Genomic DNA, 19,162 nt, shown 5'->3' with positions numbered 1-19,162 from the left:
CATATCGCTAGGTATATTTCAGATCATTTTGGGTGGGACACAGGCAAGCATTTTTTGACAAGTATCTATTCATCTTAACCCTTGTAACTAACAAGCAAAGGTAGTAATTTCATGAAAATTCTTGTTGAGGAAGATATCAAATACAAAAACAGGTGAAATAAAAATTATTATTAGAAGTAATATAGGTGGAACATGAATATGACAGATACCAGGAGAGTCAAACATGTATCTTTGAAGACTAGGAAACACTGTTTTTATAAAAAAGAGTTACTTCTTAACCACAAAGTTCAGATATTTGTTACTTCGGCGAGGTGATGACGTTTTTGGGGAGAGAGAGAGTATGCAAAGCTGTCTTCAAATTATAGTGTGTAGCCAGCTCTAATCTTCTTGAGAGGTCTCGCTGGACTTTGAAGCAAGTCAGGATCACCCATAGTCAAATCCATGTGTGGAGTGGGTAGACTATTTCTACGCTTGTCTTTGTCAGCATCGATAATCACAAACTGGGCTAAAAGTCATTGTTGTTGGATGGATTAACACTGGGCATGGTAATTTCAATGTCTCCTGACTGCCTTCTCCTCTAATTGACTGGGAAGCACTCTTTTCCCCATCTCTGGGAGAATACATCCCAGAGTCTAGATCATGGTAAATCCATTTGTGACATGATCAGTCCCCCAAATGTATGAATGATGGCTCTGTCCACTTTCTTCTTTGTTCAGGATCCTCTCAGCATGAAGTCCTCCTTGCAGGCAGTAGCACTCTGGGGGAAGAAGGCCCCTCCACACAGCATCACTGCCATCATGATCACTGATGACCAGCAAACCATTGTGACTGGAAGTCAAGAAGGTCAACTCTGTCTCTGGAATCTCTCACCTGAACTAAAGGTTAGTGAAAATGATTCATATCAAAACAGATGGCACTCACAAAATAAGCATAACTTGCTTCTACCTGCCATGACGGTGGGAGTTTTGCATGATTGTTAAAAAGGTGCTCACTGAAGCAGTAAACTGGTTTTACTTCTGAATTTGGAGAAAATAATAGATCAAGATCATATTTGAAAATTAGATTATGAGTATTGCTAATCTTAGCTACCAACTAAGTGTTATCACCCTTTAAGCTATGCTGAGTTTTACCATTTTACATCCTGAATTATATGTTTAAGTAACTGAACTACAGACATGTAAGTATAATTCTAAAAATTATGGCTCATTAATCTAAACAAAGGGCACCCTTGGAAACTGCTATTAACTAAATGAATAATATCTTAATTATCTGGGTGTTTCTGTCAGTTTGGCCTTCTTGCTATTCTTTTGGTCTCTGCTTGCATGTGATTTTTAAAGATCACATCAAAAAGCTCTAAATCCAATTTACTATTGTTGTCTTCCTATCTCAGAACCTGACCTCACCTAGGATTTGGCCCATTGATTAGCAATTAATTGTGCCTGTCCCAAGTCATAAACATTTAACATATTGGAATAGATATTTGCTTAGTGCTAGCAGCCTCTGGACCCAATTTGAACATTTAAACTAATGATGTACTTAAAGTATACTGCCCTCATTAAGAAGCCTTTTAAAGATCAAAGACTATTTTTAGCCTTTAAAGTTTGTCACTTTAAAACCTAAATTAACAATTAATTGTAATTCTATTTTATAGTGTAATTAATTAACACCTCCTGTCACAGAAGAGTTACACTACAGGACTGCCAACAACTGCATAGGAGACCAGCTCAGCTCAGTGTTTATGAACATTCCTGAAAGAAGGAACTGGTATTATTGCAACAGCTGAGTTTTGAAAAGTGGCCTTCACATTTATTATATCTTAGAGTTTAAACTCACACTTCTAAATGGCTTAAATGGATTTGCTATGCTTTTTAATGTTTCAAGTATAGTGTTTTCCGGCTGGAGTAATTGTCTTATAATATGTAGGTTGCAATAAGCTTAAGAAATCTGGAAGCCTCACATCTGTATCTTTTTACATGCCTTTTTATGTTCCTGGTATATATTCAGCATTTGTTCAACATGCATTTATTGACTACATATTATAAGTTAGGTGGTACGCTAGGTACCTGGGCTCAAACAGATGAGAAGACTTGGTCCTGGCTGTCCAAGGGGCTGCAGTGTAGTAGAGGAAGGACATAGGCTGATGCAGTGCACTGATGGGGTGATACAAGGTACTCAGAGTACCTGAAGTGCTGAGGGATTTAGATTAAAAAAAAAAAAATTAACTAGCAAGAGCTAATGCCACATGCTAATTAAAAGCAGTGATAATATTAGGGATTTTGAGATTATGCAAGGAGATGACATAATCCTCTATTAGTATATTTGTGATTGAGACTATCATTTGGTATTAATGTGAAGGGTATAATGTGAAGGGAGGGAGAGAAGTGATAAAGGGTGGTGACTATGGTAGGAACCTTTTCATTAATTTAGTCAAGAAAGTTTTTGAGTAGGAACCAAATCAGGGACAGAAGGGATGAAAAGGAGATGAAAATGGAAAGATACTGAGAAGAAAGAATGTGTGGAACTGAGCAACTGATTGGAGTGTGGGTCGAGGGGGCAGGAATAGTCAAGGATACCTTACTGACTTAGGGTTTGGGTGTGGGTGGGACTGGTGATGTGATGATATCATGGATTTGTAGAAGGAATAGAGGTGATTAGAGGATAGGAATAAGAAGGGAAAGGAGGTGATTTAAGTTCTGGAGATCTTGGAGTATCCAAGTATTTATTAGGGGATTGGGACCACATCTCAGTTTTTCCCTGTCCACGGGTAGTGGGATTGCAGGCTATAGGGGAGTGGAGAATAAGTTTCTCATCACATGCTCCTGTTATGCATGCTGCTTCCAGGCTCAGGGTCTGACTCCCAAAGACTTCTTAGTGAAGTCTGCCAGTGAGGAGCTTCTCCAAGTTTCATGCTAGGAACTACTTCACTTGTCCTTCCCAGTATTGATTGCTGGTATTTATAACACTTTTAAACATAGAGAAAGCTGAGCTGAACTTACTCCCAGATATATTCCCTTAGTATTGCTATGTTCTATTTTTCTTCCTATTTAATACTCAAAAGGAAACACAACAATGACAAAATGAAGAATAGCAAGAATAGCAATATTGTGTACAGGAAAAGAATGGAGAGTTTGGTCAAGTTCTACCTCTGGTATTTACCAACTTTCATATGGAGCAAATGACATATTCTTTGATCCTTGATTTCTTCATCTGTGAAATGGGCATTAAACCCTGTTCATAGTTGCACCAGTGCCTGGGTATGGTGGATGCTCATCAAGTTTTGTGTTCCCATTTGTGCTATTGGAAGCTCCTGGTGGGGTGGGGGTCAGGGGTGGGCAATAAGTCATGGAGGTAGAGCCAACAAATAGAAGTAAAGGTCTCCTGGATTTCATCATGACAATGAGTAGGTGTGTTTGGATTTTTGTGTTGTTTTATTCCAGCAGTTCCAGAATATGATAAAAGGAAGAGATTATAATGAATTGTCACAGTTTATTTAACTACATGTGGGGATTTAGTAGTAGAATGAGGACTCCATATTCAAAGCAATGGAGTACCATTATGGTATTTTGTCCATAGCAGATTTTCTCCGGGAGAAGAAATCTCCTTGATTGGCTCTAATTCCTTGCTTAATTTGGCCTGTAATATATGGAAAAGTGTTCCATATATTACAAGTATTGTAAGTTCATGGGGATATGTATTCCAAAATGTGATGATGGGAAAAGATAGTGTGTTGTTTTCTGAGATGGAACAACCATCTGGATTTCCCAGGAAAAAGGTAGAATAAGGTAAATGGTTGTAACATACCGCAAAACTTCTTTGTAGCACTGGAAATTTAGTCTAACAACAGATCTTTAGGGAAACATTTCTGATTGTGATAGAAATAAGATGAAGACAGAGAATGATTGTGTTTTGAAGTAATTTGTCCTCATCGGTATGATTTCTTTATCACCTATGGATATGTTTGCATAGTTCAGAAAAAGCATAATGAATATTAATTCATTTGGAAATATTATTACCCTCAAGACAAGTTTTATTACCTACAAATTTTCTGGTTATTCAAATTAAAGTTTTAGTGCCTATTGACAAACTCTTCATTTGAGGGGATCCTGCATGTCTTTTGTTTTGTAGTTTGATTTTCATGATCTTGTTTTATAAAATAAAGAGCAATAGACATCTTTCATACATGAGATAATGGAGGAATTAGCCCTTGGTGCTGTATTTTTAAGTTCACGTACAAGAGAAGGACATTGGCATTTTCAATAACAACTTAGTTAAATTTTATTTTTAATGCAGAAAAATTAATTTTTATTATTTCTGGAGCAAGAAATGAAATAAGGTTATGATAAGGATATAATGGTTACAAAAAAGGTAATATTTTCCTTGTATTATTTTGTAAACTCATTTCTGAATTCTGAAATTTGCTCATTAATATGCTACTATCAACTGAGGCACATTTTGTGCATAATAAACATCAACACTGACTTATTTGTATTCAAAACCTAGATGTTGTATAACAGGTCTGGTGATTATTTAGGTTTCATGATAGATACAAAACCAAAACCAAAAACAAAGAACTGTGTACAAGACATCTCCTGCATCTAGATGTTTATTAGATTTTTTTTAAATTTATTTAAGAGAGAGAGCAAGCATGAATTGTGGGGAGAGGCAGAGGGAGAAAGACTCTCCGCCGAGCAGGGAGCCTGATGCCACGACCCCAAGATCATGACCTGAACTGAAGGCAGATGCTTAACCAACTGAGCCACCCAGGCGCCCTGTATCTAGATGTTTATTATTCTGTGGATTTTTATATGGCATAGATCAGTTTTCCTGAAACCTATGTAGAGCAAAAACATAATATAACAGGATTTTCTAATCAAAATTATGAATACTTAGATAATGTGATGTTTATATTCTTCAAAAGTTTATAGCTGTTTAAAAGCTTACCCTCATCATTTCAGATTTCAGCTAAAGAACTTCTCTTTGGCCATTCGGCTTCAGTAACATGTTTGGCAAGAGCAAGGGATTTCTCCAAACAACCTTACGTCGTCAGTGCTGCTGAAAATGGGTAAGTAAGATGTGCGTAACTTTGTGACCATCTCTGTTGCCTCTCCCTTTTTAAAATCAATGATGGGGTACAGAATTCTGGGGCTGAAGGAAACTTTAGTGATTATCATGTTCCTTTTACATAGAGGAAAATTTAGATCTTGAATGGTAGAGTATTTGGGTGATGATCCCAAGGAACGTGATCAGTACTGTGTCGCCCAATTTAACTCTTTTTTTTTCTTGTTGGATTAAGACCAAAATAAACTCTCTAACTTGTCTATCAGGCCTTGCAGCAGCCTCACTATATAAAAGATAATGGCAAATGCCACCTGTTGTAGAATTGAAAACGGAAACGTCTGGGTGCTTGTCTTTTTTCACGTAGTAATTCACTTTGAGCTCTTAAGCAAATCTATCCAAGCCTTCATCATTTTGTAAAACAACTCAGTAGTTATAATCTTCATGTTATACACTTGTCTGAAATCATTATAGGAGAAACAGAGGAGAGGGCTCAATGGTAAGTGGGATAGAGGGGAGAGAGAAGGGAAGGGAACATAGACTGTGATTTGGGTGCAGTTTCATGGAAGCAAGGTTTATTCCAACGAAATAGGACTAAGCTGTAAGAAAAAGCCTTGCCGATGGAAGGACTACTAGGAGCTGGACTCTGCTGATGAGTTATTTGCCAAAGTAGATTCGGGAATGCGGAATCGATTCAGCGTGCATTTGTGAATCAGGGATTGGATTACTGGTTGAAACAAGAGAACCCCCTCCTTTTTTTAACCTGAGGAGAAAGTACATGGCCCTGAACTCTGAGAACCAAAAGAATCATGAGTGTAAACTTGGAGAAACTGAATAGTTTAACAAAATGCTAGTGAAACGGGTATCAAAGAGGTACCTATTCTCATAGTTTACAGCAAAGCCATCATTGTTAAACTTAGAGAGATTGAACTTTGGGTGAGGCTAGAGTTAAGTGCCCTAGTACATTCTTTTCTTAACAATGGCTAGTAGCTTTTTTGTGCTAGGGCTGCCGCAAAGCCTGCTACACAAGCTGAGATAGATAAATATTGCCAGTCTAGAGAATTTGGGAGATGGTGATTTTTTTTTTCCTGAGACTACTTGAGGAGTTGAGAAAAATTAATTGCTAAATGAGAAATAGCTCTGGAAAGTAATTGAGTTCCAGCCTGAGGTTTTCCCCCCGGTAGTCTAGCTCCAAAAAAGAAACTAAGGTTAATGGACATATTCTTGATGATAGATGAATTCAGCTGTACAACCCTGCAAATATAATTATTAAAGAGCCAAGGAGTCTGGTTTGATCTTCCTTTCCCAAGATGATTTTAATTTTCTAGAATTCTGTTTCTTCAAGATGCAAAACTTGGCCTGCATCTGTTAAGATATTCTTTAGGCAGTATCTACATTTCAGCTGCTTCATACTTAACAAATCCTAGTTTAATCTACTGGAAGTTATTACACTTACTAGACTTGGTCCGTTATGCCCCAACAACAATGATTTTTTTAGCTTTGAGAAGACTCAAGAAGTGACTGTAGACTTAGCGTTTCTGCTTCCAAAATGTTCAGATGGTACCCAAAATTGCCGTGATTCAGTTTTTCATTTTTTTCCCAAAGTATTAGTTCATCAGTAGGCATAAGATTCAGAAATCCCATTGAGTTCCAGGATGACTGAAGGGAAATACATACCTGGAGACCTGATGTTGAAACAACAGAATGCCAAAGAAAAAAGATCCTGAAGGTGGTTAGTGGGGAAAAAGCAGATTATTTATAATGGAATGCAATTATGCTGACTTCTCAGCAGTAAAATGAAAACTGGACAGCAGTGAAATATTTTCAAAATGTTGAGAGAAAATATCTGCCAACTTAGAATCGCATGTCTAGCAAAAATATCTTCCTAAAAATGAGGTCAAAATAATAACGTTTAAGACAAATACTGAGAACGCTCACTGCCAGCAGATTCTCTATAAGCAGCAGAATTCTAAATTATATTCTTCAGTAAGAAAAGCCATGATTCAGAAGGAAGAGCTGAGATGGAAGAAGGAGTATTGAACAAAACCAGCAAATTTTTAGAAAGTGTAAATAAATACAGACTATTACACAACAATGTTTATGTATCTCCCATGCCCTGCCCATACATATTCACACAATCCTAGTCAACAATTGCAGAGGGTTGGGTAGTGACCAGATTCCATGTGTTGTGGTGTTCTAGAAGTGGTTAAAGCTGTTGATTAACGTTAGAATTTAAGCTAGATGTACATGTTGATATTCCCAGGGTAGCTGCTAAAAGAACAGAGAGAAGAAATAAAAATAAAAGAAATAGAATACAGAACTTCCAACTTGGAAAAGAAAAAATAATAATGCTATTTAATCCAAAGGAGACAAAAATAAATGGGGCAAATGGAAAGCACAAGATAAGGTAGTTGAGCTAAATCTGACTAAAACCGTAATCTCAATTATGTAGAGGGACTGAGCCCTCTAGTTAAATCACAAAGATTGTCATATAACTTAAAAGACAAAAACAGCATAAGGACATAGAAAGGTTAAAAGTAAACGGATGGAAAAAGATTTATCGGATGAATACTGACCAAAATAATGTTGATATAGCTGTATAAATATTTTATATTAACAAATACACATAGTTAATAAAACCTTAAGGCAAAAAAGCCTTGGCATTGATAAAGAGGGTTATTACTTATTAATAAAATTTTCAGTCAGCAGCAGGAGATGAGACCAGAAAGTTAGGCAGGCACCCAGTCTTAGAGTCTTCTAGAACCATGTTCTTCCAACCTGAGCTTACATCAGGACCACCTGAAGAGCTTGTGTAAATACAGATTTCTGGGCCCCACTCCCAGAGGTATGGGTTCAGTAGGTCCGGGCTGAGGTTCAAGAACTTGCATTTCTAACACACTCCTGGACAGTGCTGAGGCTGCTTGTTCAGAGAACATATCTGGTGTAGTGAGTATCCTATAATGGGGGCAGTGAGAGAAAGTATGATGTCAAGAATGACTTGGGAAACCCATTGGTGATGATACCAGTTAATTATGAGGTTAGGAAACTAAGGAGGATGGATGTTACGCTTCACTGTGCATATGAGGATGTGGAGTCTCCCATATCATCCACATAGATATCTAATAGCTAGTTGCATGTAGAAATCTAGAGCTCAGTGAAGAGGTCTGGGCTTCCAACGTCATGTACATGGTACCTGAAGTGATGGGAGTAGATAATTCACCCAGAGAGAGTGTGAAATGTGAGAATGTAAGAAAGCCTAAGACAAAAATCTAAGGAAAATCAGCATTTAAAGCAGCATAAAAATGGAACGTGAGAAGGCCAGTGAATGTGTAATGGAAGTGTAATGGAAGTGTAATGGAAGACAAGAGAAAAAAGAGTTTGAAGAATATAAGGGACTTGGAATTCAAGATGGCAAACCATGTTTATCTCCTCTCCCTCTAGATGTTGCATTAAAATAGAAATCATAACAGTTTTATAAGCACACAAATATAAGAATAGGAATGGGGCCAAGAGAAAATAGTGTATTTATGAAAGTAGAAAAGTGGACAGAAGAATGGCAACTGATCTATTTATCCACTGGATGAATTTTTTATTGAGGTGCTGAGGTGGGGATGTAGAATTGAATAAGGAAAAAAATGCCTTTTCTCCAGGAATTTAGTGGGAATTTAGCAGTTTTGTAACTTTATATGTTGTAGATATTTTCCTCTGTGTTCTTTTCAATGAAATTTAAAAAAAATCAAGAATTTAAAAATTTTGGAAATTGTTAAACATTTTTTATGTAATTAAAGGTGATCTCAGTAGAAACGTTGGGGATAGTATTTCAAAAGGAAAAGACGAATGTACATTTTAATAGTCAATTTTTCTGTGTTCTTATTAAGTATGTAACTTGTACAGTTCCAGCTACAATGTCATTGCTACTTTTGGTACACAACACATTTGCTTTCTTTCCTTAAGAAGAATTGATAGGCAAAGAGTCAGTTTTTGCTTTGTGGTATTTTTGTATTACTTTTTTTTTTTAACTTTAAGATAGAAAATAAGATAATAAGAAAACAAATAGGGAAAGCATTAGATCCAGGAGAATTTAGAAACATTAGCATCACCAAGAGAGCTTTTACTGATGCCCAGGCTCCAACCTTGGAAAATGTGATTTAATTAGCATGGCTTGATGTCTGGGTTGGGACCCAGACATCAGTATTTTTAAAAAGTTTGCTGATAATTCTCATGTATAGCCAGTTTAGAACCACTGGTTTGGAGATAGACTTACCTAGAAACAGACTAACTGACCAAGAGCTTGGCAAAACCTATATGCCGGGACTCCAACACAGAGCTGTGGAATTAGAATCTCTATGGACAATTTTAGAAATATGCGCAGGTGATGCACAGCTAGGGTTGAGAACTATGCTAATAAACTCCAGTTCCTTATGAAGCTAAAATTTTATATTAATAGCAAGTTAAGTTCTATTTTTTTAACCTTTGACTTTTTTTTACCTTTGAGATATATTATCTCAATTTCTACCTCTTTCCCAGTTTTATTTTTCACACACACACACACACACACACACACACTTTTCCCTTGTTTTATTGAGTTGCATGAGTTTTCATATTACCTCAAATCCTTTTTGGAATAAAGTCGGATATAAACAGAGAAAAAAATTATGAATATTTTGTTTCTATATCCAGAACAGAGTTTCTCAACCTCAGTACTGATTATATTTTGGAGCACCAGAGAATTCTTTGTTGTGGGGCCATCCTGTGCATCCTAGAATATTTAGCAGCATTCCTGGCCTTCCCCCACTAGATGCCAGTAGTGTGTTCCTAGTTGTGACTATCAAAAATATCTCTTATCATTGTCGAATGTTCTTTGGGGGGCAAAATCGCCCCAGGTTGAGAACCATTGATTTAAAGATTGATGTCCAGTGTCTGACCAGAAAAACAAAAAGTCCAGCAAAACACCAAATGCATCTAGCATTTACTATTATTAATTCATCTCTTTTGCTTCTTAATAGCAGCTTCTCCCTTAAAGCCAATAAAGGTTTCATTTATTCTTTCATGGAAAGTTTTGCTTATGTGTTGAAAGTGTCAAAACTGAAGGATATTACCAAACAACTCTGAAACAGCCGTTCTGGTTTTTGTGAACGGAAATCATGTAGATTTAAATTGCCCTACGCTGGGTGATGTATTTTGTCACTGTATTTCATAATTTTATGTACATCCTTGTAACATACAGGAAAGCAAGTCAGAGTTTTCTAAACAATGAGAATTCTCTAAATATGTAGTGGCAAGTGTGATTTCAACATTTCAGGATAAGCAAAGAAGTAAACCCTATCAATGAGAGACCAAATGTAGCCTCTTGGTGGCACTGTTTATTTTTATAAAAATGATACCTCAGCTCCAGAAGATGCAGCCCTCGATGCATTATGCTTTTCAGAATATGTAGTTTAAGTTCGGTGAAATAAACCATTTTCAAAAGGATGCAGTTTCCATGAAAAGACTGTTGTACTATCACTCTAACAGACTGTGATAGCTGGATCCACACAATTTGTTTTAGGTCAGGTTGGCGCTAAAGTAAGGTTTGTAGGCGGGCGGTAGGGTGTAATTACCCAAACAAAAAGACACAGATACAGTATGTCATCCCTGCTAATGACCACAACATTTTCTTGCTCAGTAATCTGTAACAAAATGCCACATAAATGATCAGGTTGCATTTAAGTGCAGCACTAAAGAAAAACTTGGTGACACAAAAATTATTTCAGCCAATTGAGTAGAAATGACAGAGAATAATGCAAAGTTATCTCTGCTAGGGAGATGTGTGTTTGGAATGTCACCAATGGACAGTGCGTGGAGAAGGCCACTCTTCCTTACAGGCACACTGCAGTCTGTGTAAGTACCTTCCCTTCCTTCAGAACATTGCCGGATTCTGGAACTCCTTTAGAGCATTTGCAAAGCACACATTTAAAGAAATGTTTTTGGAAGGTATTTTTTCCTTTGATTTTTATTTTGTCCCTGGAGTAGAATAGTGTCAGTTATCATCTGTTATTTTGGCATTTTTCTTTCCTAAAAGTGACTACTCAAGCTTTTTTTTTCTGATTCTTTCTTTATTTTGGTATCTAATAGACAAATTCGAAAGATAATTTTTAACTTTTTCTTCGTTACACTCACAACACACACACAGACACACACACATGGAAAGATTCAGTTTTAATGACATGCTATTTTATAAAGCAAAAAAGTTTTTTGTCTTCAATTTTAACCTTTTTTGGGTGGATAGGTTCTTAATTTCTGAATTTCTTATTCATAAAAAGATAAAAAGGATCGCTATACCTTTGTAATCATCTCCCATATTTAAAACAGATTTTGGCTTTTGGTAGATGGACTCCAATCATACAGGTGAGGCAGTTGCATTATACCAATGGTGCTCACAGTGTTTTTTATATTTTACTCATAGCTTTTGGCATTGATGACTTGCACTGCAATATTCACAAAGTCGTTTCTGGGACCAAAACTTGCACAGTAAGAGAATTTGTCAAGGGTACAATATATTACTCAATCTTTGATAAAAGCTCTTCTCAAAACTTATTTGGCATAAGAATTCCTTACACACTCTTCAGACACTTTCATTTCTTCTTAACGTATAGTAATGTCGCTAGAAGAAGGAACCTAATTTTGTTGTTGTTGTTTAATTCTACATAGCATTCTAGAAATAAAACAATTGTGAGCTTTCCATAACTTGGAATAAGATTCTTTCTTCCTGAAAGATCCCCCTTCCTCCAGAAAAATGGTGAATTACAAATGAGACTAAAGTCCCAAATCGATGCTTCAAAAATATGGAATAATTGAGCTAAAAGAAACTTTACTTGCTATTCAGTAGCCAGTAAATACTTTAATTGAATAGATGCTAAAACTAAAATCCAGAGAAGTCTTCACCATAGCCCAAATTATGTTAATTGCTAATGATAATTAACTCTTTGCTTTGAAATCCATTTTCATAGTATTACCACTGCTCATTCCGGATGACAGGGGAAGGTTGGCTTTTGTGTTGTGGAGAATATCAAGATGTTCTTATCATTGATGCCAGAAGTTTGGCTGTTATTCACACTTTCATATCGTCTCAGTCTCCTGATTGGATCAACTGCATGTGCATTGTTCACTCCATGAGAATTCAAGGTAATAGTTGGGTATTATATAACACTAAGAGAGTGCATATAAAAATAACCACTTTTGAACGATTTGTTAAACTAATGGGCAAGAGTTCAGAATACTCCTTTATGTTTATCTGTTGGTGGGGACAGTTCTCTAAGCCAGATCAAGAAAACTGAGAACACTCATACCAGTGGTTCAAGTCATTAGAAAGTCAGCAAGAGGTCAAGATGAAATGAAAAGAGGAGACTGTTTCCATGACTCAGTTCATTGGTACATTTCAAGAGTGACAAGCATGCATTTGTTGTGGATTAGCAAGACTCTTGGAACTTTTGCCTTGCTGTATCTTCTGGATGTAGTAGAGAATTCTGATTCGTGTAATGAGAGAATTCAAATTCCGTAATGGCTCCTTACTTGTTTCTGAAATAAGAAGGTGCAAGATTGACAACATAATGATTTTCAACGTAGTTCTGCCCTTAGCGGTGCTCTTCTATTACATGGGGGTCACTTTGAAATTTTAAAACAAATTTAAAATGTGATCTAAAATGTTTATTTTTTATAAAAAAAAAACCCAAGGCTGAATAATTTTCACCTATGTAATCCTGCGTAATCCTTAAATGACTATGCTGTGATCTTTACAGCAACCAGTTATAACAGGGGTCAGCTTATACGTGACCTTTATTGTTTTTACAGAAGATTCTCTCTTGGTGGTATCAGTAGCGGGTGAGCTCAAAGTATGGGATCTCTCTTCATCTATCAACAGCATTCAGGTTGGCTTGTGAAACTTTTTATTCTCTAATTTCAAGCATATTTATTGAAATTTTTTTAATTATAAAGGTGTTACCCATTCACTGTTAAGAGTTCAAATAATGTTGAGGTGCCTGGGTGGCTCAGTCGGTTAAGCATCTGCTTTCAGCTCAGATAATGATATCAGGTTTTGGGATCCAGCCCCACATAGGGCTCTCCACTCAGCAAGGAGTCTGCTTCTCTCTCTCCCTCTCCGCTCACCTCGTGCGCATGTGCATGCGCTCTCTCTCTCTCTCTCTCTTTCATACAAATAAATAAAATCTTTTTAAAAAAGGAGTTCAAATAATGTAGAAATGAATAATTCTATCTCCATGTACTTCCCCCCTATCACTCTTCCAAGGGGTAGGCATTGGTAACAATTCAATTGTATCCTTCCAACCTGTTGTCAGGGCATATACAAATATTTTTATTTATACACACACACATACACACACACTGGTTACATTTTAAAAGAAATAAATAAATAGGTCATAGAGGAATATCTTTCCGAGCCTTACAGCAGAAAGAAAGACGCCTTTCTTCTGAGTTTATGTGAGTGATAGCAGGGAGATGACTGTGAACGGCTGGGGGGTCACATGCACTGAGAGTCCAGTATATTTACCTGCTCCCTGCATCAACTCGGCTACAAGTTGAGGTGGTGGCTGAGAAAACAGTCGTAGTATTTATGCTGATGATAAAATTGTTTCAGCTACCTTATGATCTGAACTCTCCTTTGGAATTTCTTGGTTGGGGAAGCCTAGGGATTATGTTAGCATAATGAGCCCAAGAAACACACACCAGCATTATCAGAAACTTATTGCTAATATAGTATTCTAGGTGTCCTATGTTGGCCACTCTTTTATTTGTTTTTCAAAGCATTTTATTCATTTTTCTATTTTAGCAGTTAAGGTACTGCAGGTTTTTTCTTTAATATTTTACTTTTTTTGTTTTATCTTTCTGCCATGTCTGAAAATTAGAAACTTACTCATATCTTTACATTCTCAGCATCCAGCACAGTCCCCAGAATGTTTGTTGGATGATTATATGAGGAATCCTGCTTATGATTTCCTTTGCAAAATAACTTCTTATTTCAGAAAACTCAAAAGAAAACTGGGGTGGTTTTTTATAAAAATGGTGTGATCTACTTCAGGTGTACGATGGGGCAAGTCTTCTTATACAGTCGTGTATAAATTACCTAGAACTAGTACTAAAATATTCCTATTACTTTTGAAGGAAAAGCAAGATGTCTATGAAAAGGAATCCAAATTTCTCGACTCCCTGAACTGCCGGACAATACGATTTTGCACATATACGGAGAGACTTTTACTGGTGGTATTTTCTAAATGTTGGAAGGTATTAATACCAGTGATATACAAATGTAATTTTTTCTTGCTCAATGCAATAATTATGAGTTTGATTTAAATATGATCCAAACTCTATATTATTATCAGAGCACGGAATGATTTGTCTTTTATAACTCACTTTTATCAATTTTCCTCTCCCTGCACGCAGCTGTTTTGCTTCTCAGGAGATTATATATCTAAAATATATCCTAATTTTATTAATAACAAACTATTATTATAGTGAGCATTTATCTCTAGATTATTTTTAAAATTTAATGCCTGCACTTTAGAACTAAAAAGAAAATTAATACTTTTCACCTACATACACTGATTTTATTTTTAGACTTGTTTTCTTTTTCTGCTTAGTCACTACATTCATTTTTAAGGAATATGCATTCCTTTCTTGTGAATATATTCACTGATATCTCCAATAAGAAAGAAAAACTAAGTTATTATATCATCTGATGGCATCCCTTTTTTCTTTAGTGTTCCATACACCTGACCCAGTTAATAAAACTATATTGTCTTAACTTATATGTTGATAATATATTTTTGAACAAAAATATAAAGTATGTGGTCTAACAAAAGTTTTCAACTGTATAAACTTTTTTGTATAATAAATTTTAAAAATTTAAAGTTGGACTACCATATGGAAGAAATAAAATTATATGTAAATTTTGGGATTTTTGATCTCTGTGCTTAATGGTCACATTCTGGGATGGTACAAAGCTTATTCACTGAAACCTACCTTAATATAAGTGGGAAAAAATAAGTACCAGTAAAATATCATCTTGGTACATGAGTACAGTGTGTCCTGTTATTAATATTTAATATATTATCGCATTAACACTGCCATCTAAATGGTCTTGATAAGCATAATTTATCTTTCATCTCATTGGCAGATTAGATTAGAAGCTTTTGTTAATGTGTGTCATTAATTTTGTATTTTAGGTTTATGATTATTGTGATTTTTCCCTTCTGCGGACTGAAGTTAGTAGAAGTGGGCAATTTTTTGCTGGTGGAGAGGTGCTTGCTGCTCACAGAATCATCATCTGGACAGAAGATGGTCACAGTTATATCTATCAGCTGCTGAACAGGTGGGCTCAGATGGGAGCGGCATACAAAACATTCAGGTAGAAAATGAACTTTGGGAGGTTTATTATGGAAAAATCCCTGCATGCCGCCCATGATCAAAAACCAGAACAAAACAACTTTGGCACTAGAAGATTTACTCTGGGCTTGGTAGGCTTCAGCCTTTGTATAAAACAGCAGGGGATGAAGGAATGAGATTAACCATGTATAACTTGTACAGCTGGTGCTGGGTTTTCAAAAAGTCACTTGTAATTATTAACCCAACAATTTCTAACTAGAGTTTAGAAACTTGAATGGTACCATCCGGCTTTTGAATGTGGGAGGAGGAAAAAAAAAAAAACGAATAAAGAACTCCAAAGTTCTAAACTCTGCTTTTTATTTTTCACCATGCAGTGGGCTTTCCAAAAGCCTATACCCTGCTGATGGAAGAGTGCTTAAAGAGACAATTTATCCTCATTTACTGTGCTCTACTTCTGTGCAGGAAAATAAGGTAATGCAAGGAGAGAGTGACTGCCTCAAAACTGTTTCACTCCGCATCTTAGTTAAGTGTTGCTTTGTCTGTAGCAGAGTCAGACTTGAAAAAGTTGAACTGAAGAACCACAGCAAGTTATCAATGAGAAAATCAAATCTAACTGTTAATGGGTACTGAAGAGAAAACGTTGCCTTTGAAAAATGTATCTTTTAAAGTCTGATTAAACAATATATATTTATTATAGAAAAATTACCAAAGTTAAACACCCACACACATACATTTTTCACTGACCCTTTGGATAAATGGTTTGATGCAAAGTTATTATCATTTTGATGTATCTGATCCAATTTTTACACTTAATCAGATGGTTTATATCCTGCTTTTTTTTACTCAATATTACCATTTTTTGCGTATATTTAGCTCTTTTTCTGAATGAATTTTCTTGCTAAAACAAAAACAAATATATTTGTGATTCCTGGCAGAGTTGAGGATATAATTATGTGTTTTTACTTGACTGAATTATATCTTTAACACTCCAGGAAGCCTGAACATTTAAAGTTATTTTATATTAGTAGTGCTAACCAAAGTGAGGTTGTTTTGTTGTTGTTGTTGTTGTTGTTAACCTATGGACTTGGTCATCAGTTAATTATCCAAAGAAGTATTTCATGGAGAATGGAGGAGTTTTGGATTACTGATGTATCAACCAAGGAAGCATGTTATTTTTTACAGAGTAATGTTTTGCTTAATTAGATAGCATTGCTGTTGGAGATCCTATAGTTCCGTGATTGTCCCTTTAACATATCTGCAAGGTTTTGTTGCAAAAACTTCATTAAGCAGGTGCCAACCAAGAATCAGAACTCTTAGTGCCATCGCGGCATAGGCAAACTTTAGAATTGTGGCATCAGGCACTATTTCTAAAGTCATTTGTGGGTGGCACTCGAGCCTTGTTTTGCAGTTGGTCATTAAAGCAGTATTGTGGCTTACTCAGAAAAGCACTTTTAGTCATTTTTTAAAGGACCTGCCTACCTATTCTTTCTTTTAGCTCCAGAATGCATTTCTGATAAAGCAGTTTTCCCTAAAAGCTAAAATATAAGTAGTGTCCTTTAAGAGCTTCCAGTCTACTCCAAATATCAATGCTATACACTGCTATGCAGAAAAAGGATAGCAATTACAAATTAACATAAAAGATACTAATCTTAAGGGAAGCCATCTTATTTTGTTCCTCAAAATGTAAAGACATAGATTTATGGGTCTTCTGTCAACAATTCTTGTTTAGACAACCACAGTTACTTCTTTATCTTAAAAGTGGGAAGTACTTGGAAGCCAGTGAAATATGACTAGAATAATAGGAATCTTAAAGAAGCTGGTGTGCCCATCCTTACGCCCTTGCTTGCCGTTTGTCCAGCCAAGAAATTAAAGTCTGACATTATTCTCCTTATTCAAAACATCCCCAATATTCACTAAATATAAGACTTCTTAGTCTCCTGCAGTTAAAAGGTATCATTTTGGTGGGGTGGGGAGATGAGCTTGGTAGGTACAATGAGTTTAGAAAAAGGGGTTCTATAAATATGTAGTATTAACTAGACACTTCTTTTGGAATCAAATCTTAATGTTTGACAATAACGTGTACCCAGAGTTAACATTTATGATGCTAGGAACATATCTGCTGATGAAGTTGTAGTACCAAATGACACTCTCCCTTCCTTTCCGTAGTTTATGAGAGTCTCCCTAGCTTCAGATCACAGCTGATGATCACTGAGGCCAGTGACAGGGGTCTTGGTTGTTGAGATGAGGTACTGGGCTTTCCAGGGTCTTAGCTATGGAGTAACCCTGAAATGCTGAGGTGGGAGTAGCTGGGCTAGAAACAACCTGAGGATTGCAGACAAGGAATTTGGGTGCATGAACTAAGAGTATTAACAATGATGACGATATTAGGTAACTTTATGTCCAAGGCCTTATTATTGTCAAACAGACACTCCTTCATTTACATGCTTTCCCACCATGACCACACTTTGAAACTGATGTTCAGAGAGGTTAATTCCTAGGATTTGAACTTAGGCTGTTTGGCCCCAGAGTCTGGCAGGGGGCCTTTGGAGCAAGTTTCTCATTGTCCTGAACAGTGGATAATAAGAATGGTTAATATTCACTGAGTGTGTACCAAATGCATGGCACCATTCTAAACACCTCACCTTTAGCAACTCATTAATCCTGACAGCGATCCCATATAATAGGTGCTTTTATTGGCCTTCTTTCACAGTTAGGGAGAATGAGACAGAGAGGTTAAGTAAATTGTCCAGATCAAGTAATTGGCTCTTTTAATAGAGTTGGTACGTACTAAACCAGGATTTGAATCCAGGCAGTTAACCCAAGAGAATTCACTCTTAAAGACTATTTTATTACCTCTTAGAGGTATTCCCTCTCAGAAAACGAGTGCTCCTTGTGATGTGTATGGGGACTGTGATGAAAAATTAGAATTCATATGGTGAGGGGCTCTGAGGGGGTTTGCAGGTCAACAGCAGAACTGGAGAAGGAACCCCTGGGAAGGATGGGGGTGGAGGCGACAAGGAGTGGGTTGAGAAGTGAGGGCAGAGGGATTGACAGTAGCCCAGGAGTGTGAGCTGCAGGGGCAGTGCCCCAAGCTGCGAGGGTGGACACGTGCTGCCCACCACCAACCTGAGTAACCACCCTCCTCTCTGGAGCCTCATTCCCAGATCAAAATCCTGAGGGAGTTGGACTAGTCAGTGCTAAGTTTCCTCAAGGTCAAGAGAGTTTAAGAAGCCAGTTTACCCAAATTTTATCAACACCATTTCTAACACCTACAAAAGTGATGGCCTGACAAGTATAAGACTCCAAAGTGCCTTCTTAATCTTAAAAAAAAAAAAAAAAAGATTTATTCAGAGAACTGACTTCATAGGAACTGTTTTCTCTCCTGCAATGCTCTCATTTTGGGAGACGATAGAGGATTATACATCTTGCTTGCATGGTCTTGGATTCCTTTCTTTTTCTCTTCCTGTCTTGGTTTTCTTATCTCCACACCAGGAATAATAACCATGTTTACTTACTTTGTAGCTTTGTTGTGAGGATTAAATAGAGCAGTGTTTTGGCCTTTAATATTCTCTACAGATATATTATAGAATTTTTCCAATAATACATCAAAGTCCTGACCTTCAAGCCTATTTTCTGACTAGGAACTATCACTTTTGTAGACTTCTTTAATTCTAGCACCCCAGTTGGCTTTCTTTCCAGGGTGCCTTTTATTTGTACTTCACAAGAAGTG

General features: G+C 36.5%; 1 protein-coding gene across 2 annotated transcripts in view; it reads left to right on the top strand.

Moving 5' to 3' along the window:
* The first annotated feature begins 728 nt into the window (after nucleotides 1-728).
* The window catches only part of WDR72 (WD repeat domain 72), a 191,467-nt gene continuing 173,033 nt past the window's right edge, over nucleotides 729-19,162 (top strand). For both annotated transcript variants that reach the window (XM_028100465.2, XM_088024800.1), the window contains exons 1-8: nucleotides 729-881; nucleotides 4,956-5,062; nucleotides 10,857-10,935; nucleotides 12,045-12,219; nucleotides 12,886-12,962; nucleotides 14,212-14,331; nucleotides 15,273-15,418; nucleotides 15,807-15,903. In XM_028100465.2, coding sequence (XP_027956266.1) covers nucleotides 729-881; nucleotides 4,956-5,062; nucleotides 10,857-10,935; nucleotides 12,045-12,219; nucleotides 12,886-12,962; nucleotides 14,212-14,331; nucleotides 15,273-15,418; nucleotides 15,807-15,903 — 954 coding nt within the window. The remainder of the gene's footprint in view (nucleotides 882-4,955; nucleotides 5,063-10,856; nucleotides 10,936-12,044; nucleotides 12,220-12,885; nucleotides 12,963-14,211; nucleotides 14,332-15,272; nucleotides 15,419-15,806; nucleotides 15,904-19,162) is intronic.

Source organism: Eumetopias jubatus, unplaced genomic scaffold, assembly GCF_037043125.1.
Source record: "Eumetopias jubatus isolate StellerSeaLion01/CBP00866 unplaced genomic scaffold, mEumJub1_p1.0 scaffold_7, whole genome shotgun sequence".
NCBI classification, from domain to species: domain Eukaryota; kingdom Metazoa; phylum Chordata; class Mammalia; order Carnivora; family Otariidae; genus Eumetopias; species Eumetopias jubatus.
The sequence above is the reverse complement of the archived record's forward strand: the minus strand, read 5'-3'. Positions and strand labels throughout refer to the sequence as shown.